This window comes from Symphalangus syndactylus, chromosome 4, assembly GCF_028878055.3.
Source record: "Symphalangus syndactylus isolate Jambi chromosome 4, NHGRI_mSymSyn1-v2.1_pri, whole genome shotgun sequence".
Lineage (NCBI taxonomy): Eukaryota > Metazoa > Chordata > Mammalia > Primates > Hylobatidae > Symphalangus > Symphalangus syndactylus.
In genome coordinates, this window is record NC_072426.2 from 25,406,082 (window position 1) to 25,429,705 (window position 23,624).

At 36.6% G+C, this 23,624-nt stretch overlaps 1 protein-coding gene across 7 annotated transcripts in view; it reads right to left on the reverse strand.

Moving 5' to 3' along the window:
* Nucleotides 1–23,624, reverse strand: part of PTEN (phosphatase and tensin homolog) — a 104,507-nt gene that overhangs the window by 65,246 nt on the left and 15,637 nt on the right. For 5 of the 7 annotated variants that reach the window (XM_055274306.2, XM_055274305.2, XM_055274304.2 and 2 more), the window contains exon 2: nucleotides 9,250–9,334. The exons of the other annotated variants lie outside the window; for them this stretch is intronic. In XM_055274306.2, coding sequence (XP_055130281.1) covers nucleotides 9,250–9,334 — 85 coding nt within the window. The remainder of the gene's footprint in view (nucleotides 1–9,249; nucleotides 9,335–23,624) is intronic. 7 annotated transcript variants of the gene reach the window in all.

Here is a 23,624-nt window from a genome sequence, read left to right on the forward strand (position 1 = left end):
TAGGCAAGGGAAGCCGTGACACACTATACCAGGAAAATTGGGACACTGCCACCCAAATACTGCGCTTTTCCGACAGTCTTAGCAAATGGCACAACAGGAGATTATATCCCGCGCTTGGCTCAGCGGGTCCTACGCCCACAGAGACTTGCTCACTGCTAGCAAAGCAGTTCCAAATTGAACTGCAAGGCAGCAGCCTGGCTGGGGGAGGGGCATCCACCACTGCTGAGGCTTGAGTAGGTAAACAAAGTGGTTGGGAAGCTAGAACTGGGTGGAGCACACCGCAGCTCAGGGAAGCCTGCCTGCCTCTGTAGACTCCACCTCTGGGGGCAGGGCATAGCTGAATAAAAGGCAGCAGAAACTTCCTCAGACTTAAACATCCCTGTCTGACAGCTCTGAAGAGAGCAGTAGTTCTATCAGAACAGTGTTTGAGCTCTGAGAATGGACAGACTGCCTCCTCAAGTGGGTCCCTGACCCCCTTATAGCCTAACTGGGAGACACCTCCCAGTAGGGGCCGACTGACACCTCATACAGCCGGGTGCCCCCCGAGACGAAGCTTCCAGAGGAAGGATCAGGCAGCAATATTTGCTGTTCTTCAATATTTGCTGTTCTGCAGCCTCCGCTGGCGAAACCCACGCAAACAGGATCTGGAGTGGACCTCCAACAAACTCCAACAGAACTACAGCTGAGGGACCTGACTGTTAGAAGGAAAACTAACAAACAGAAAGGAATAGCATCAACATTAACAAAAAGGACATCTGCACCAAAACTCCATCTGTAGGTCACCATAATCAAAGACCAAGGGTAGATAAAACCACAAAGATGGGGAGAAAACAGAGCAGAAAAGATGAAAATTCTAAAAACCAGAGCACCTCTTCTCTTCCAAAGGATCACAGCTCCTCACCAGCAATGGAACAAAGCTGGATGGAGAATGACTTTGACGAGTTGACGGAAGTAGGCTTCAGAAGGTCAGTAATAATGGAACCAAGCTGGGAAACACTCTTCAGGATATTATCCAGGAGAACTTCCCCAACATAGCAAGGCAGGCCAACACTGAATTTCAGGGAATACAGAGACCACCACAAAGATACTCCTAGAGAAGAGCAACCCCAAGACACATAATTGTTAGATTCATCAAGGTGGAAATGAAGGAAAAAATGTTAAGGGCAGCCAGAGAGAAAGGTCGGGTTACCCACAAAGGGAAGCCCATCAGACTAACAGCTGATCTCTCAGCAGAAACTCTACAAACCAGAAGAGAGTGGGGGCCAATATTCAACATTCTTAAAGAAAAGAATTTTCAACTCAGAATTTCATACCCAGCCAAACTAAGCTTCATAAGTGAAGGAGAAATAAAATCCTTTACAGACAAGCAAATGCCAAGAGATTTTGTCACAACCAGGCCTGCCTTACAACAGCTCCTGAAGGAAGCACTAAACATGGAAGGGAACAACGTACCAGCCACTGCAAAAACATGCCAAATTGTAAAGACCATCGATGCTAAGAAGAAACTGCATCAACTAATGGGCAAAATAACCAGCTAACATCACAATGACAGGATCAAATTCACACATAACAATATTAACCTTAAATGTAAATGGGGTAAATGCTCCAATTAAAAGACACAGACTGGCAAATTGGATAAAGAGTCAAGACCCATCAGTGTGCTGTATTCAGGAGATGCATCTCACATGCAGAGACACACATAGGCTCAAAATAAAGGGATGGAGGAAGATCTACCAAGCAAATGGAAAGCAAGAAAAAGCAGGAGTTGCAATCCTAGTCACTGATAAAACAAACTTTAAACCAACAAAGATCAAAAGAGACAAAGAAGGGCATTACATAATGGTAAAGGGATCAATTCAACAAGAAGAGCTAACTATCCTAAATATATATGCACCCAACACAGGAGCACCCAGATTCATAAAGCAAGTCCTCAGAGACCTACAAAGAGACTTAGACTCCCACACAGTTAATATCAGGAGATTTTAACACCCCACTGTCCATATGAGACAGATCAACGAGACAGAAGGTTAACAAGGATATCCAGGACTTGAACTCAGCTCTGCACCAAGCAGACGTAATAGACATCTACAGAACTCTCCATCCCAAATCAACAATATACATTCTTCTCAGCACTGCATCACACTTATTCCAAAATTGACCACATAGTTGGAAGTAAAGCACTCCTATGCAAACGTAAAAGAACAGAAATCACAACAAACTGTCTCTCAGACCACAGTGCAATCAAATTAGAACTCAGGATTAAGAAACTCACTCAAAACTGCACAACTACATGGAAACTGATCAACCTGCTCCTGAATGACTACTGGGTAAATACCAAAATGAAGGCAGAAATAAAGATGTTCTTTGAAACCAATGAGAACAAAGACACAACGTACCAGAATCTCTGGGACACATTTAAAGCAGTGTGTACAGGGAAATTTATAGCACTAAATGCCCACAAGAGAAAGCAGGAAAGATCTAAAATCAACACCCTAATATCACAACTAAAAGAACTAGAGATGCAAGAGCAAACAAATTCAAAAGCTAGCAGAAGGCAAGAACTAACTAAGATCAGAGCAGAATTAAAGGAGATAGGACACAAAAGACCCTTCAAAAAAAAAAAAAAAAAATATCGATGAATCCAGGAGCTGTTTTTTTTAAAAAAACAAAATTGACAGACTGCTAGCAAGACTAATAAAGAAGAAAAGAGAGAAGAATCAAATAGACACAATAAAAAATGATAAAGGGGATATCATCACCAATCCCACAGAAATACAAACTACCATCAGAGAATACTATAAACACCTCTATGCAAATAAACTAGAAAATCTAGAAGAAATGGATAAATTCCTGGACATATACACCCTTCCAAGACTAAATGAGGAAGAAGTTGAATCTCTGAATAGACCAGTAACAGGCTCTGAAATTGAGGCAATAATTAATAGCCTACCAACCAAAAAAAGTCCAGGACCAGACAGATTCACAGCTGAATTCTACCAGAGGTAAAAAGACGAGCTGGTACCATTCCTTCTGAAACTATTCCAATTCACAGAAAAAGAGGGAATACTCCCTAACTCATTTTAGGAGGCCAGCATCATCCCGATACCAAAGCCTGGCAGAGACACAACAGAAAAAGAGAATTTTAGACCAATACCCCGATGAACATTGATGCAAAAATCCTCAATAAAATATTGACAAACCGAATCCAGCAGCACATCAAAAAGCTTATCCACCAAGATCAAGTTGGCTTCATCCCTGGGATGCAAGGCTGGTTCAACATACACAAATCAATAAACATAATCCATCGCATAAACAGAACCAAAGACAAAAACCACATGATTATCTCAACAGATGCAGAAAAGGCCTTTGACAAAATTCAACAGCCCTTCATGCTAAAAACTCTCAATAAATTAGATATTGATGGAACATATCTCAAAATAATAAGAGCTATTTATGACAAACCCACAGCCAGTATCATACTGAATGGGCAAAAACTGGAAACATTCCCTTTGAAAACTGGCACAAGACAGGGATGCCCTCTCTCACCACTCCTATTCAACACAGTGTTGGAAGTTCTGGCCAGGGCAACCAGGCAAGAGAAAGAAATAAAGGGTATTCAATTAGGAAAAGAGGAAGTCAGATTGTCCCTGTTTGCAGATGACATGATTGTATATTTAGAAAACCCCATTGTCTCAGCCCAAAATCTCCTTAAGCTGATAAGCAACTTCAGCGAAGTCTCAGGATACAAAATCAATGTGCAAAAATCACAAGCATTCTTATACACCAATAACAGACAAACAGCCAAATCATGAGTGAACTCCCACTCACAACTGCTACAAAGAGAATAAAATACCTAGGAATCCAACTTACAAGGGATGTGAAGGACCTCTTCAAGAACTACAAACTACTGCGCAACAAAATAAAAGAGGACACAAACAAATGGAACAACATTTCATGCTCATGGATAGGAAGAATCAATATCGTGAAAATGGCCATACTGCCCAAGGTAATTTATAGACACAATACCATCCCCATCAAGCTACCAATAAATTTCTTCACAGAATTGGAAAAAACTACTTTAAACTTCATATGGAACCAAAAAAGAGCACGCACTGCCAAGACAATCCTAAGCAAAAAGAAAAAAGCAGGAGGCATCACACTACCTGACTTCAACCTATACTACAAGGCTACAGTAACCAAAACAGCATGGTACTGGTACCAAAAGAGAGATATAGACCAATGGAACAGAACAGAGCCCTCAGAAATAACACACCTACAACCATCTGATCTTTGACAAACCTAACAAAAACAAGCAAAGGGGAAAGGGTTCCCTATTTAATAAATGCTGCTGGGAAAACTGGCTAGCCATATGTAGAAAGCTGAAATTGGATCATTTCCTTATGCCTTATACAAAAATTAATTCAAGATGGATTAAAGACTTAAATGTTAGACCTAAAACCATAAAAACCCTAGAAGAAAACCTAGGCAATACCATTCAGGACATAGGCATGGGCAAGGACTTCATGACTAAAACACCAAAAGCAATGGCAACAAAAGCCAAAATAGACAAATGGGATCTAATTAAACTAAAGAGCTTCTGCACAGCAAAAGAAACTACCATCAGAGTGGACAGGCAACCTATAGAATGGAAGAAAATGTTTGCAATCTACCCATCTGACAAAGGGCTAATATGCAGAATCTACAAAGAACTTAAACAAATTTACAGGAAAAAATCAAACAACCCCATCAAAAAGTGGACAAAGGATATGAACAGACACTTTTCAAAAGAAGACATTTATGTAGCCAACAGACACATGAAAAAATGCTCATCGTTACTGGCCATCAGAGAAATGCAAATCAAAACCACAATGAGATACCATCTCACACCAGTTAGAATGGCGATCATTAAAAAGTCAGGAAACAACAGATGCTGGAGAGGATGTGGAGAAATAGGAACACTTTTACACTGTTGGTGGGACTGTAAACTAGTTCAACCATTGTGGAAGACAGTGTGGTGATTCCTCAAGGATCTAGAACTAGAAATACCATTTGATCCAGCAATCCCATTACTGGGTATATACCCAAAGGATTATAAATCATGCTACTATAAAGACACATGCATACATATGTTTATTGCAGCACTATTCACAATAGCAAAGACTTGGAACCAACCCAAATGTCCATCAATGATAGACTGGATTAAGAAAATGTGGCACATATACACCCTGGAGCACTATGCAGCCATAAAAAAGGATGAGCTTCATGTCCTTTGTAGGGATATAGTTGAAGCTGGAAACCATCATTCTGAGCAAACTATCACAAGGACAGAGAACCAAACACCGCACATTCTCACTCACAGGTGGCAACTGAACAATGAGAACACTTGGACACAGGGCGGGGAACATCACACACCAGGGCCTGTCCTGGGGTAGGGGGTTAGGAGAGGGATAACATTAGGAGAAATACCTAATGTAAATGACGAGTTAATGGGTGCAGCAAACCAACACGGCACATGTACACATATGTAACGAATCTGTAAGTTGTGCACATGTACCCTATTACTTAAAGTACAATAAAAAAAGATTAACATACATATTACAGAATAATCAATTATCTGAATGAAACGCTGTTTCATATTACCAGCATGTCAGGACAAGGGCTTAGCAGCAAGAAAGGAGGAAAACGGCAGTAGTAAGAAGAAAAGAAGAAAAAACAATTTGGGAATAGTTAGCTTCTATGAGATGTGGCTTTCTTACTGTCAATTCCAAATGCTGTACACATAAGCAAAACAACTGCAATCAAGATAGTAAAGAACAGCAACAACAACAATAAAAAAGAGTAAAAAAATTACAGCTTGGTTCACTTTTCCCTCACTTTCTTTTGGCTTATTTTTTACATTAATTCCCAATCGTAGGAGGTAACCTCAAAAGGAGAAGTTAAATATTTGTCTCAAAAGGACTCTGAGTACCTCAAGTATAAAATTTCACATTTCCATAACAAATCATATTCCTCAAAGTTAAATAATACTGATCAATTTAGCCAGGTGTGGCCGCTCACACCTGTAATTCCGGAGGCCCAGACAAGTGGATCACTCGAGGTCAGGAGTTCGAGACCAGACTGGCCAACGTGGTAAAACTCCATCTCTACTAAAAATACAAAAATTAGCTGGGCGTGGGGACGGGCACCTATAATCTCAGCTGCTCCGCAGGCTGAGGCAGGAGAATCGCTTGAACCCAGGAGGCACAGGTTGCAGTGAGCTGAGATGGCACCACTGCACTCCAGCCTGGGCGACAAGAGTGAGACTCCGTCTCAAAAAAAAGAAAAAAAAAATATTGAGCAATGTAAGCCTGAAGGCATTTGCAATCTGAGTTTATTTTAGTCAAAGCAATGATGTAGTACAACAATAACAAAGTCTAATCTCTGCAGAGTATTTTCCATTTGGGGAAAAATCACAGGAAAAATATGCAGTATAAGAGAAAAGGAAAATTTTAAATATTCTTTGGGCATTCTAATAGAGAGGGCAAACAAAAATCCAACTGAAAATACTTTCGTTAACAGAAAAATTAAGTATACAAAAGTTTTAAAAACATTTTTCACTGTGACATTATCATCTTTGAACCAAAAAAGGAATCACTACTGATTACTAATATCCTCAATATAACGTGAACCAATCAAGGAAATTAATCACTTAGGTACTAGGCACAGCCATTCTCTTGGAGACTTTAATCCTAACAGGCAAATTACTTAGGAATTATTAATTTCCATTTTAGTTGATAGAAAAAAACAATACCTTTATTTCTGGTCACTGTTCATCCCTTCTCTCATAAAAGAAGAGGAGGGGCCTGGGCAATAGAGGCTACCAAAGCTTTATTGGCCAATTATCCCCCAATCAAAAAAGAATGAGACAAAAGGAAACAAGGACAGCATAGCTATTATATTCAGCAGATAATTCTTCATGTTGACATGCTATTAATAGTATCATAAGAGGTGACAAGATCCATTGGCTAAAAGAACCACCGGCTAAATATTAATCCGGATACATAAAACATTTTTTTTAGAAATAGCATATTTGAAGAAATCATATGGCTAGACAAAACAAACTAGATAGATCGTGAAGCTAGATAGACTATACCTCAGCCTTGATTACTAATTACAAACTGTATGTGTGAATCTTTTCATTCAGAGGCATAAAGGTAAGAGTTATGAATCAAATGGAAGGACCAAAATGCTTCCCAGTGAAGTATTTTCTTGGTGAAGTTATTGCAATCTAAGGTCTGATAATCAGCTGTACAGGAACTTTATCAGTAACTTAAAAGATGATCGATCACCCTCAGTGACTAACACTGAGAAGAGACCAACGTAAAAACTAGCATACCAGATTAATTTACCACAAAGATATTCTCACCATAATCAGAAAACCTGCCCTGTATTCAGAGTATTCACTCTTTTTTGGTATGAGTACTAATCTGGCTAGGTTGAATTAGTGCTTATTTGAATACAGAATTAAAGTAATGTGAAGCAGGTCATCTTGTGGGATATATCATGCAGGCCATAAAGAGGCCTGATAAACACTTCTGTACCATAGGAGAGGATACACGTCTGGTGACTGTACTGCTCATTTCCCAGATTCACCATCTTCCTTAATTCAAAATGTATCTTTTTCTTTTTTCTATGGCTCATTGCTTTTTCTTTAGAAGTGTTATCACAAGCTCTATCAACCTGCTGTTCCCATCAGCTTGCAATGTTAAGCATCCTTCTACTGTGCCCTGCCTAACTATGAGAAGATAAATTCATTTCTCTATTTTCAGCTTCTTAAACAGTCCTTCTGGCATCCCTATGTACCAGCTATAATTTTAATATAAACTATAAAAACTAGGGGGATTTTTTGTAGTTTTTGTAGGTACAAAAATTTGATTTTGAATATAAATATTACAAAATTCTAAATGAATACAACTCAATACTACAAAAAATTGTAAATCTACTGTGGTTCAAAGCAAGTTGCTAAAACTTATGGCTAACTCATAAAAGAATGTAGGGTGTCTTATATACTTACACAACTATTACAAAAGCATCTGCATAATGCTTTATAAGTTACAAAGTACTTTCCCATCCATTTTAACATCTAATTGTCATAACGACCAAGTATTTAAATTGAAAGTCTCCAGGAAAGATACTAATGAAAGAGTGTAAAGGAAATAATCCAGAACTTTAACATTTTTTTTAAGAGATGAGTTCTCGCTGTGTTACCCAGACTGGCCTCTACCCTGTACGTGGGGGTTCAAGCCAAGTGATCCTCCCACCTCAGCCTCCCAAGTAGCTGGGACTACAGAAGCACACCACAATGCTTGGCCTGAAATTTTAACTTTTAAAGCCATTAAGGTTCTTACCGACAATTTACAGTTGATTTATTAATACACATATATTTTTGCTCTGAAATTAGAAAATATGTTAAGACTATTTGCACATCAGACGTGAATTCATCAAATATGCCACGAATTCTTAAGGTTCCTACTGACAATTTACAGTTAATTTATTCATACATATGTATTTTTGCTCTGAAATTAGAAAATATGTTAAGACTATTTGCACATCAGACATGAATTCCTCCTTTCATAAAATATGCCATGAATTCTTAAGACTGTGTATTTTAAAAACAATGTTTACATAGGCCTTGAGAAATAAATTGTTCTAAACTAAATGATAATCGCAGTTAGAAAATTATGCAAAATTATAAAACTGATTAGCCTTGGTACACCCAGCGATTCCTTTCTATATCTCTTGTACCAACCAAATACTTCTTCAGGTACTTGGTATACATATGCACAGTGGTACCTTAAAATTTGGTCTACATAAAAATATACAGTATTAGTCATCTACATCTTAGTGTGAATAAATTTAACTGAATAAATCCACTCTAGGATTTTAAGCCTAATCCCCAATTATGAAATAAGACAAAAATCACACTGTAATGGAATCCAGGCATTAAAACTGGTGACAGGCATTTTATGGAGTCCAGGAAATGGTATCACGTAAGTACCTGATTATGTATAAGGTCAGTTCTTATCAAATGAACTGTATCCCCCTGAAGTCCATTAGGTACGGTAAGCCAAAAAATGATTATAGAGCACTACAATAATAAAGTTTACATCACAAAGTATCTTTTTCTGTGGTTTAGAAATCTTTTCTAAATGAAAATACAACATGAATATAAACATCAATATTTGAAATAGAAAATCAAAGCATTCTTACCTTACTACATCATCAATATTGTTCCTGTATACGCCTTCAAGTCTTTCTGCAGGAAATCCCATAGCAATAATGTTTGGATAAATATCTGAGTACTTTAGTTAAGGAAAGAAATATCTGAAATATGCAGCAATCAAACTAAAAGCATACATTTTAAAACATTAGCTAGTTATGAAAAGAAAGCTTTCTCCACTATAGCTGGAGTAATAAAAGGCGGTCAATGTATTTATGTATAACCATTTATGTATAATACTGGTAAAGATAAAAGGTAACTTCCATATTGACAGTATTCAGGGATATGAGAAAAACAGAAACCTCGTGCTTTATAAATCACAGAACTAAAGTACTTTATGTCAAAAACCAAAATTCAAAACAAAACCCCAAAATTGGCACCTGCCTGAAAAGACAAGAGTTCAACTTCTAATTTTTCATGGCTAAAAAAGGCAACACGTTGTAGAAAAAAGAAGACACAGTGAAAATCTGGAAGTCAGATTTAGGAGCTGGCTATGTCTCTAACTAGTTGTGTAATTTGGACAAGTCACTTAACCTTTCTAGACCGCAATTTCCTATTCTACATGATAATTAGACTCAAAGAGATTACTACTAAGGTTTCTTCCAGCCCTTGCTATCTATGACTTGATAACACTGAACTGAGGTAGAAACTTCATTTATTATTCTTACTTTCAATCAAACTACAGTTGGCCAATGAACAAAACCGCTTTGAGCTGTGTGGGACCACTTGCATGTGGACGTTCTTCTACCTCTGCCACACATGAGACAGCAAGTCTGACCTTTCCTCCCTCTCCTACTCCTCAGCCTACTCAAAGTGAAGGCAATAAGGATGAAGACCTTTATGAGGATCCACTTCCACTTAATGAATAGTAAGTATATTTTCTATGATTTTAATATTTTTTCTGCAGCTTACTTTATTATACAAATATGCTATCTAACACATATATAAAATATGTATTAATGAACCTTGTTATCGGCAAGACTTCTAGTCAACTATAGGCTAAATATTAATAGTTAAGTTTTGGGGGAGTCAAAGGTTACATGTGAATTTTCAACTGCACAGGGGTAGGCGACCCTACACTCTGCGTTGTTCAAGGGTCAACTGTCATGGATATTTAGCATGCCCATTATAGTCAATTATGTTACAGACTATAGCTAGCATAAAAACAAACTTCTACACTCAAGAACCATCTATAAACTATAAAAATCATCAACACTCTACACTTTTATGATTCTTACCCACTTATCATACTAGCTCTCATTTTTTGAGGTACATCAACCTAATCTCATGATTTTCTGACAGACCTTTCACACCAGCCCAGTCAATCTGCCTAACGCCTCCTTTCAAGGCCAACTCCAGTAATCTCTGCCCACTCACTTCTGGACTCATTTATCTTCCAAATAAAATTCAAAGTTGACCTAATCCAATGCCCTTTTCTAGGTCTTTTTCTTTCTGCAGCTTTCACATGATTGAGTTGATTTCAGTAGTATTTTCAATCCAAAAATAATTATCAAGTTACTGAAAGCTATTATTTTAATAGTATAGTTTAAGAAAAGGTTATATGTATATGTTCTATCTATAAGATAACTATGTGCTAACTGGAGAGATCTACTGAATATTTTAAGGAAAAAAAAACACCCAATAGAGTATATTGGGTATATCTTTCGTATAGGGATGACAAAAAGAATGTTAACACATATATTTGCTTGAATGTCAACATCCTCAATACACATACACATGCATGAGTGATAAACAAGAAACTAATAAAAATGGTTGCTTCATAGAGAAAGGGAAGAAAAGGGGAAAAGCATAGCAAGAACAGGTAGCAGCAGGACTCCTGTGTATAGCTTTATGTATTTTTGATCTCAGAATAATATAAAGAAAAAGACAATCTCATAAATTGAACACTGCTAGAACCAAAACTGATTAAATGTCAAATTGGCACCCAGGAGAAAGAGAAAGGTTTTGTTACAAGGGCTACTTGGACACTGCACTTTTACTGCACTTATTTGTAGGAAGTATTCTAAGAACAAAAAAACACTAGGAAAAAACTTTAAACTTCTTTTGGTAGTTTTACTGATTCTAGTAATATCATTACTGATCTCCAAACTATTTCCTTTTTTTTTTTAAATAGAGACCAGGTCTCATGACGTGGCACAGGCTGGTCTCAAACTCCTGGGCTCAAGCCATCCTCCCACCTTGACCTCCCAAAGTGCCAGGATTACATGCATGAGCCACTACATCCAGCCTCCTCAAACTATTTTATCTTTTTTTTTCCCCCTGAAACAGGGTCTCACTTTGTCACCCAGGCTGGAGTGTGGTGGCATGATCATGGCTCACTAGAGCCTTGACCTCCTGGGCTCAGGTGATCCTCCCACCTCAGCCTCCTGAGTAGCTGGGAATACAGGCACATGCCACCATGCCCAGCTAATTTTTTGTAAAGACAAGGTTTCACCATGTTGCCCAGGTTGGTCTTGAACTCCTGAGCTCAAGCAATCCACCTGGCTCAACCTCCCAGAATGCTGGAATTACAGCGTAAGCCACCGCACCAGGACTATTTTCTTTATGTTGTAGAAATAAGCAAAGAAGTTATGCTAACGACTTTAAGGTTCATAATTGTAAGTGTAAGAAAACAGAGATAATATTGCAAAATCAAGAAATCATGTAAAAAACTAAAAATATCAGTAGGAATTCCTGTTTGTAAAAATCTGTTTTCTAGGTCTTTTCTCTGAAATGGCCTAAAAGCAACATCACTCTAGCAGTAATAAACATTCTTAGAACACAGATTTTCATCTCTAATATCATAATAAACTAAAAGGTACCAAACTCCTTGGAAAAAGACTTAATGCCAGGTCTGGAGTAGGGAAGGTACAGGTGAGCCTGGGATACCTTTTCATTCCAAGAGAAGGAAGGCTTATAGAGATTAACGGCCTATATCAAATGGACACAGGAGGTGGTATGAAGGTTCAAATGACTAGCTGTGATAATCTGAGCATCAAAGAAAACATTTAAATGGTAGTAACACCCTGAATTAAATAAAAGTACTTCAGTCTAAAAGACACTCACAAGAAAAAAGTTAAGGCCAGATATTGTGGGTCACGTCTGTAATCCTAGCACTTTGGGAGGCTGAGGTGGGTGGATTCCTTCAGCCCAAGAGTTTGAGACCAGGCTGGGCAATATGGCAAAACCCCATCTCTACAAAAAATACAAAAAATTGGCTGGCCATGGTGGTGTACACCTTTAGTCCCAGGCTGAGGTGGGAGAATCACCTGAGCCCAAGGAGATTGAGGCTTCGGTGTACCATGATTGCACCACAGCACGCCAGCCTGGGCAACAGAGTAAGACCCCATCTCAAAAAAAAAAAAGTTAAAACAACTAAAAATACCCTTTTTATTTATCATCTTTTGAGGTGGTTAATGGAATAGTTCTTCACTTTGAAAAATGGTAAAGAGTGAGATTTAAGTATTTATTTTGTCTTTCCTATAGAGACTGTATTTAAAGACAACCAAATAGTCCCATTTCACAAGTTCTATCTTACCAAAAAACATCAATTAATAATGTAAAACAATAGAATTTAAAGTCTTATTTTGCAAACCCTAATGAAATTACTGATATACTCAAAGATCAACAAATGGTGTTAAACCAATAGTTGAGTGGTTGATGAGAAAATGAACTTTCTTACAGCACCAAAATACTACTACCCAAAATACTTTCTAATGTAAAGAGATGAATATAATTGAACAATGGGCAGAAAAGACTGTCATTGTCCAATTTCAGTGGTCATTTCCTCATCATGAATCAAGTAAAGATCATGTAACTTCTGACATGCAATATAAAGGACACAGCATCATCTATGATAGTTAAGGATCTTCAACTCAAATCCACCAAAGATTCAGATACAAATTTTAATTTGTAGGAAATACATAGGATAAAACAAGCTAAATGACACTACGAGACAGTAAACTGGACAAATTCAGAAAGTTTGTAGGACATGACCCATTCTCTCAACAAGCCAGTATCTTTAAGAAAAAAAAAGCGGGGGCGGTGGTGGGAGGTGGGGGAAGTGGGAGGATGGGTTGCTGCCCTGGATTTTTAAAGACATAAGGTTCCTAACAGCCAATTTCATAGATGTAATGCTGGCCTGGATATTGTTTTAGCCAAACCAGCCATAAAGGACATTTTTGAGCTAATTGGAAACATTTTAATGTGATCCGGGCATTATATAAGATGAAAAGTTACTGAAATGGAAAAGTAGATGTAAATGACTAAAAAAGGCAGGTTTCAAAACAGAATGTACAATGTAATACCACTTGGATAAAAAGAATACATATATATCCATATAGACATATATAGACAAAAGATCATAAAGTACTAAAAGTAATATGTAGGTGGTGGCATGTATATTTTTTCTCATATTTGCTTGTTTTGTATCTTCTATTTTTGCCACAATGTACCTGTACCATTTCTGTAACAAATTTTTTAAATTAGATGTTTTATAATTATCTATTTACTAATTGCCATGACAAAATGCTGTCTTGCCCTATATGACTTAGAAAAAGCTCTATATGCATTTTTTAATGCCAAATTTCTACCCAAAAATTATACTAATAAAAGCATCTAAGATTTAAATTACTATGCCCCAAGAACATTTATTGTCTCTTTAGGAACATATAAATTCACCCTCAGCCTCAAAGGGTTTTTATTATAAAGATTCTAAAAGAAAACTATTAGGATTATCATTTTAACATCACAAATATTTGCTGTCATCTACTATTCTCACATAAGAAAGCTGCCCCAACTCTTAGCCAATCACTGACATTTTTTTAAAAAACTAAGAAAAATAAATTTAAAAAATAAGAAGAAAGCAGCCTCACTTAAAAAATGTAGCTGTTGTTCAATTATCAAAATGTATTGGAATATTATATCCATTCATTTAAAAAAAAAAAAAAAAGCAGAAGACAGCAGAGGCCTAAAGTGAAACAATCTTAACTGAATAATCTTAACTCCACCTTAGAAGACAAATGTAAGAAAATGGAAGACGTCAGAAAAAATGAAGCACCAGAAGCACTGGCAGGGAACCCAAAGTGGTTACAGCTACCAATACTCTGGAATTCCTACTCAAAATTATAAATATATTTTGGTCAAAAAATATAAATTCAAATCATCTGTTTTTTGAACAATGCAACTAAGAATATTTTATTAAAAGAAATAATTATTAGCAGTAACAATCTTACCTAACCTAAACCATTCATTTCAGTGAGAATAGTATTAAGATTTTTATCCTTACAGATATGCACAGAAGTACAAAGCCCCTCCCTTGAAATGTGGTCATTCTAACCAGGGCTAAACTTGAATTTATCCTTGCACTATAACTACTGATTAATAATTAGTATTTAATGCCAGCCTGGGAGAACTTTAGGCTGATGTCTATCTGCTGCTATACAATACCACAGACGGGGTAATTTATAAAGAAAAGAAGTTTATTTCACTCAGTGCTAGAAGCTGAGAAGTCTAAGATCAAGGGGCTGCATGTGGTGAGAGTCTTCTGGATGCATCATAACATGGTAGAAGGCATCACACGACGAGAGGGCATGAGCACATGACAGAGAAAAAGGGGACCAAACTCCAGAGATGACTAACCCACACCTGCAATAATGGCATTGATCTATTAATGAAGGCAAAGCCCTTATAACCTAACCACTTCTGAAAGGTTCCACCTCTTAATAATGCCACATGGCAATGAAGTTTCAACATGATTTTTGAAGGAAGCATCCAAACCATAACATTCTGCCCCTGGGTCTCAAAACTCATGTCCTTCTCACCTACAAAATACATTCGTTTCATCCCAATAGACTCTGGGAAACCCCACCTCCATGGCTTTGCTGGACTGAGCCCATGCAGCTTTCACAGGTTAGAGTCTCAACCCTAAAGTTCTCCCAGGCTGGCACTGCATATTGGTAGCTCTACAGTTCTGAAGGTTCGGTGGTAAGCCTGCTGCCATGGCTCCATTATGCAATGCCCAAGCAGGGACTCTCTGTAGTGACTTCAACCCACATTTCTACTCTGCAGAGGCTCCAAGCCTGTGACAAGTCTCTCCCAGACTATCCCCATCATCCTTTGAAATCCTGGTGGTGGTAGCCATGTCTCCCACAGCTCTTTCATCCTGTTGAGCCTGCAGAATTAGCACCATATAGACGCTGCCAAGGTTTACCATTTGAGTACTCACCAGTAGCCTAAGCCACACCTGGGCCCCTTTGAACCAGACCTAGGACAGCCAAGGCCCACTGGGTTGAAATATGGGGAGCTGAGGTAGCCCTGGGCAGCAAGCTTGTGAAGGACCACCTGAGCCACAAACCATTCTGCCCTCCCAGAGCTCTGGGCCTGTGATGGGGCAGGCAGCCTCAAAGATCTCCAAAATGCCTTTGGGGTCTTTTTCCACTGTCTTGATAAATAGCCCCTGGGTCTCTTCTAGGCATATTAATCTCTTTAGCAAATGGTTCCCAGACCACACCCTTGGTTTGCTCTCCTAAACATACCTTTTGCATTCTTTACTATGGCCAGGCTGCAAATTTTCAAAGTATTTCCATTCTGCCTCTCTTTTAATTATAAATTCTGTCTTCAAGTCATTCCCTTCCCCCAGCTTAGTTTAAGAGGTTAAAAGTAGCCATCCAGTAGCCTAAATGCTCTGCTGCTTAGTTATTTCTTCTGCAGCATATCCTAGTTCATCACTCTTAAATTCTGCATTCCATAAAGTCTTAGGATATGAAAATAATTTCACCAAGTTCTTTGCAACTATTTAACAAGGATGGCCTTTATTCCAGTGTCCAGTATCTTGTTCTTCATTTCTGAGATCTCATCAGAATGACCTTTACCACTTAACAGTTCTACCAACTGATGACAACTTAAATAATCTCTAAGAAGTTCCAGATTTTCCCTACAGCTCTCTTCTTCTGAATCCTCATCAGAATTGTCCTTAATGCTCTATTTGCAGCAATACAGGCTTTTTCTAGCCTGTTTATCCAAACTCTTCCATCCTTCTCTAGCCAGAACCCAAGCCATTTGCAAATTTTCAGGTATTTGTTATGGCAACAATCACACTCTTGGTACCAGTTTTCTTAGTAAATTTTATGTTGCTTTACTAGAATACCACAAAACAGGTAGTTTAGAATGAACAGAAATGTATTTGGCTCACGGTTCTGGAGATTGGGAAGTCCAAGAGCATGGCATCAGCATCTGGCAAGCATCTTTGTGTTGAGTTACCACATGGCAGAAGGTAAGGAGGCATGTGAGACAGAGGAGGCCAAACTCCCAAGATAACTCATCCACTACCATGCAAACAGCATTAATCCATTCATAAGGATAGAGACACCATTACCTTATCACCTCTTAAAGGTTCCATCTCTTAATACCATCACAATGGCAATTAAATTTCAACATGAGTTTTGTAAGAGACATTCAAAGCATAGCAGCAAAGGTTGCAAAGGATTTAACTCATTTTAGACAAGTCTATAACTATACATAAATGGGTGTTACATTATCATTAAAGCAAACTCAGCTGGCCCCCTCCTTCATTCACATAATCATTCAAACATATATTGAACGTTTTGTACAAGGGGCACTGAGAATATAAGGCTAAGTAAGCAAAGACTACTGTCCTCAAGGCTTTCCTATTCTATTAGGGAAGACAGACACACAGACCTATAATTGTGCCAAAGGCCCTATTAGATAAAAAATAAGATAGCTTAAGAGTTAAAGAGGGAAGGATTAATTCTGTGGGGACACAGATAAAGCTTCACCAAGTAGGTAATATATTAGATAATCCTTAAGAGTTAAGTCAGAAACCAGTAAACAGAGGAAGAAACGAGCAGTTAGAACATTCCAAGCAAAGGCTAAAGTAGACATATGGAAATACATAAAATATTCAGCAAAAAGCAAACAGTCCCATGAAGCTTACACACAAAGCAACATGGAGAAGGCAGGACTGACAAGGTAAGGTCCAGCTTTAAGGATGCCATGGCAGCAAATTCAATTTAATCAGACAGATAAGGAGTCAAAGACCAGGATCAACATGGAAGACTTTGCAGAGCAGCAAGTCTTGTTCATGACCTATTTATTCCTTTAAATACAGTCTAAGAATTCAATCTGTTTAAGGTTTCATTTTCTTCAGATTCTCACCCTCCTTACTCATAAAGTTTGAGATTTTACCCAAGACATTGGCATCCATCATAAGTTAGAAAGATGTAGACAACTAGTACCTGTTAAGTATCATGTACCAGACAGTATGCCAAATATATTCTCATTTAATCCGAACAATCCTAAATAGTATTACATTTCATAGACAAAGAAATTGAGAGTCAAAAAGACTGGGTAATTTGCCCAAGTTAGTAACTTGTAAGTTATAATTTGAACCCAGATTATATATGAAGCTCCAAAGCCCAAGCTTTTTACACCATACTGCCCAATAAGAGATTAAGGTTTTTCTATTTCCAAATAAAAATATAAAACTTTCAAAGGAAACAGCTTCAAATAAAAGTGATTTACTAACCTGTAATTACATTTATTAATAAAACGTTAAAATTGAAAAAATTCCAAGACAGTATGAAAATTTACTGACATTTCCAATAGTGATGCCAGCAACTACCTAAACAAGCACCGAATCTTGAGGCAAATATTTCTTATGCCACAAATTACACAAATAAACAAAATCTTTCTAATATACATTTATACTTCTCCATATATTATAAAATTTGACATTTTAGAAAAACTAAACAACATAAGAACTGAGGAATGTATGTATACATATAATGATTTCTGATAGAAAACAGCCTTAACCTACACTTATCTGATATTCTTCTGAATAAGTTGAGTGTTTAATATGAAATTTACATACAATGACATAAGTATTAAGCATAAAGATTTGTAACAACCAGGTAACCAGAGGAAGATGAGTATTTCTGACATCTAGAGATCTACTTGCAGGCAGTATGGCATAATGGTTAAGAACATACACTCTATGCTGGGCGCAGTGGCTCACGCCTGTAATCCCAGCACTTTGGGAGGCTGAGGCAGGCGGATCACGAGGTCAGGAGATCGAGACCATCCTGGCTAACATGGTGAAACCCCGTCTCTACTAAAAAATACAAAAAATTAGCCGGGCTGGTGGCGGGCGCCTGTAGTCCCAGCTACTCGGGAGGCTGAGGCAGGAGAATGGCGTGAACCTGGGAGGTGGAGCTTGCAGTGAGCCGAGATCATGTCACTGCACTCCAGCCTGGGCAACAGAGCCAGGCTCCGTCTCAAAAAAAAAAAAAAAAAAAAAAAAAAAAAATACATACACTCTAGAACCAACTTGCTGGGACTTGAACCCCAGCTTCACTTATTGTACAACCTTAGGCAAAATACATACTCTTTCTGTGCCTGCTTCCTAAGTAGAATGGGGCTAATAAAGGTACCTATCGTATAAGGTTGCTATGAGGATTAAATGAGCTAATATATGAACAATGCTTAAAACATAGTGATAGCTGTCTCTCAACGGAACAAATGGTAATGCCTTATCCCATAAGACCCCACTGTAACTACTTTTCTTTCAATGACAGTGACTTGTGGAATAATCTAATCTTTCCAAAGAACATCAAAGCTTAACAAAAAGTTTTATTTTACTCTTTGAAATCCTTAATGTATCAATTTGCCTTTTAAGTATTTATTTTATTATAACTAAAGAACATATCTAAAATACAATCCCAAAAGAAAAAACAGTATCTCTGAATTTTAGATTTGGGAACATTAAATTTTCAGTGTGTGTGTTTGCTTATTTGTATCTTCTAATATTTCTATGATGATTACAAATTACTCATGTGATTTTAAAAATGCCACATGCTAGCATAGGTATGTATCCCTTATGATGAATGTCATCTTTTTATTTTATCAAATATGAATTTATAGTTAGCTATTATTCATGGGTTAATAAACTAACATTTATTTTTTAAATAGAGCTTATGACTGTTACTATTTTAAAAGTAAACATGGCCAATATAGGAAATGCGAGAGATAAATATAAAAGATACTAATACAAATCTAGTGTTCAATGGTAATATCTATTAAACTTCTTAGATTTCTATTTCTTTATAACTAATTTTTGATGGAAATAAAAATGTTGGTTACATAGTGATTACTGTATTATAAATACAATATATCCCATTACATTTTTCAAAAATTTATTATATTTTCCTGATACAAAACTTGGGAATACAATTTTAAATGACAATATAACATCATATTGATGGGTGTACCATGGTTAATGAACCATTTTACTACTATTGGACATTTAACAATTTTTAGGTATTATGACTAACACTGCAACAAACACCTCTATGTTTATGTCTTTTTAATGTTAGTGGTCATTTACTTAGGAATCAGGCTACCTGTGTTCAAATCCCAGTTCTAATACTTTGGCCATGGGCAAGTTACTTAGCCTCTCTAAACATCACTTTCCTCATCTTTAAATGGGAATAATTCTAGTATGAACTACATAGGGTTGCTGTGTTGAGGATTAAATGAGTCCAATGTATATAAAGCACATAATAAGCACTCAATATATACTAGCGATAAAATATCTCCTGAATTATTAAAAAGTTCTTTTTCTCATAATATCAGTGATTACTGTATGTACAATAAGAAAGGTAAAAGAAATGCATACATGGTACTAGCTATCTTGCCTAAGTTGGATGGTCACCACAGCTCCAAGATATCTCCAATATATTAGACAGTTTCCCCCCACCTTTGTGTAAACATGCCAAATTTGTTTTAATTGAGGTATAATTCAAATAAAACAAAATACACAGATTTTAAGTGATTAGTTTGTTTTGATTGGTCAACTGCATATGCCATGTTTGGACAGTCTTGATTTAGGTGTTACAAGAATCCTTTCTCACCAAAGAATAAATACCGTCCCAAAGAAAAAATGTAATTAATAGTAATTAAGTTCTAAAGTCTGTCCACAAAAAATCAATTTAATCCATAATATAACTAAACTATATTTGAAATAATGTGGTTATTTTACCAGCTAAGTAAATTTTTATTGCCTGTTCTAGGCATCCAATCATGACTTGAAACACTAGAAATATGTTCCAAGTTACATCTAAATAACAAAATACCTTTTCTTGAACAACTTCTGAGTTGACATCCAAATAATATATCTACCTTATCTCAAATCTGTACTTGCACCTAAATTAATAGAGTATATGCCAGAAATTTAACTACAATTTTCAGTAGGATATGGTAACTAAAAATAGCTCCCTAAACCTTATTTCATAAGACTGTGTTCCTGACATGTACACTAAATCTTATTTTAACTATGATGGTTTGCTAAAAGTAAAGCCATTGTAAAAAGTTTCTTTGTAGTGCTTAATATATAGGTATGCTTATCCTTAAACAACTTATAAAGTAAAATGCAGTTACTACTTTTCTGCCATAGAAAAATTTTTTCCACAGATCACAGATATTTTTTAAATTATAGCTAAGTAAAAGTTGCAGTAACAATATGAAGCTATAACATATACATGAAACATTAATGATAAAATAGAAAGTGATAATACAGCTTTAGAGGTAATGAACAAAGAGCATCAAAAGCAAAGTCTGAAGCTGCCTGGCTCATAAAATACTGAGCTAAACCTGCAGCCAGGGTGAAAGAATTAATGAAGTCAGACTAAGAAGAGAAGATAGCAGGAATGGAAGGCAAGTTAGCAGATACCAGGACTTTATCATTTAATTTTATTTCCTAGGAACTTCTGGAGCTTTTTCCCTGATTTCCATCAGTGCTTTCAAATAAAGCAGTTAGGGTTCTTGTGAGCAAAAAAGAAACTCAGCCACTGATTCATAAGTTACATCACATTTACATTTCTTGTCAAAATTTTAAGTTTAAACAAGTATTTTCCAATTATGTCACAGTTAAATCCATATTATCAACTTTTTTAATGAAATCATGCTTTAAATACAAATCTCATGAACTTCTATGACTTTCTCATTTAATCAAAGATTTTACATTTCTTAATAGGTTTTTTTCCTATTAATATGCTATGTTGAATTGTTAATGATGGACTCTCATTTCTAAATTGAAGATTCATATTGAGCAGAAAGAGCAGTTCCTTGAATTTTCCAGTTGAAAAAGTGCCAACTGTTCATTATTTAAGAACAATCTGTCCTAAAGAGCTTCTGCACAGCAAAGAAACTACAAGTGAACAGGCAACCTACAGAATGGGAGAAAATTTTTACAATCTACCCATCTGGCAAAGGGCTAATATCCAGAATCTACAAAGAACTTAAACCAATTTACAAGAAAAAATCAAACAAACCCATCAAAAAGTGGGCAAAGCATATGAAGAGACCTCAGAAGAAGACATTTATGCAGCCAACAGACACATGAAAAAATGCTCATCATCACTGGCCATCAGAGAAATGCACATCAAAACCACAATGAGATACCATCTCACACCAGTTAGAATGGCCATCATTAAAAAGTCAGGAAACAACAGATGCTGGAGAGGATGTGGAGAACAGCTTTTACACTGTTGGTGGGACTGTAAACTAGTTCAACCATTGTGGAAGACAGTGTGGCAATTCCTCAAGAATCTAGAACTAGAAATACCATTTGACCCAGCAATCCCATTACTGGGTATATACTCAACGGATTATAAATCATGCTGCTATAAAGACACATGAACACGTATGTTTACTGCGGCACGATTCACAAATAGCAAAGACTTGGAACCAACCCAAATGTCCATCAATGATAGACTGGAGTAAGAAAATGTGGCACATATATACCATGGAATACTATGCAGCCATAAAAAAGGATGAGCTTCATGTCCTTTGTAGGGACATGGATGAAGCTAGAAACCATCATTCTGAGCAAACTATCGCAAGGACAGAAAACCAAACACCACATGTTCTCACTCATAGGTGGGAATTGAACAATGAGAACACTTGGGCACAGGGTGGGGAACATCACACACCGGGGCCTGTCATGGGGTGGGGGGAGGGGGGAGGGAGAGCATTAGGAGATATACCTAATGTAAATGATGAGTTAATGGGTGCAGCACACCAACATGGCACATGTATACATATGTAACAAACCTGTATGTTGTGCACATGTACCCTAGAACTTAAGGTATATAAAAAAAGAGCAATTTGTCCCAATATATAAAACATATAATCATTCCTGTACAGATCAAATTAATGCAGCCTAAAATCTTATTTTCTAAAGAGAAAAAGGTACATAGGTACAAAGTTTGAACTATAAATATTAAGAGTGCTCAAAAAATGGGATTTTAAGAATAAAGAAGGAATAGTCAGGAATAACACAGGAACAGTTAAATAGTTACTAGGTACCAAATCCTGTGCTAAGTACTTAATGAATATTGTCATTTAATATAGAAGAACAAGGTTCTTCTTCCAGCTATGCAATCTAAAGCCTATAACCTCAGGTAAATCACTCAATCTCTGGGCCACATATATTTTTGTTTTGTTCTTCTGTAAAATAATGATAATACCACTTGCTGTAACTTCTTCACTAATTGTTTCAAGGACCAAACGGGATACATGAAAATAACTATAAAATTGCAAAGGACTCTATAATTGTAAATAAGGTGTTGTTATTAGATGGTGCATGAATTCTGTTATTTAAATTGACTTAAATGTCTCATTACAAGGCAACTCAATGTGGTATTTTTATAAATAAATTGTAAAAGAAGGAATTCTGGCATATTAATTAACTTAAATTGACTTTAGCACAAATTTTAGGTTCCTTCTAACACTTTCTAGTTAATCTGCTGTCAGTGCCAAACCAGAAAGGAAGACTGCCTATCTATAAACTCTATTGAAGTTTTCTACTTCTCCAAACAACCTGACCTCGCAACTTTCATGTTTTTATATTATATGAATTTGTCATGAGTAAGAAATTTGCACATACTTTTGCTTTGAAATAGAAGTTTAGATATCTTCCTAAATGGAATCATCACACTCTTCAAAAGTAACATCAAGACTTGCTAGTAATTCTTCTCCTTGTTAGCAATACTACAAACTTGTTCATTTGGCAACAAATCTGCAACTTGTAAAAAAAACCTAAAATACTGTACACTCTTTAATCCAGTAATCCCACTCTAGCAATATATTCTAATAAACCAAAAGTAAACTATATAAACATATTCACAACTATACTGTTTATAAAAGAAAAAAAATGAAAATAACCCTAACACAGTATAGCAAACAAACCATGGTAGTTAGCCTCACCTGATGAAATATTACCTCTATAGCTTTAAAAATAAGTACCTGGTGACAAATAAAGAGTATTTGTGAAAAAAACAGACCAGAG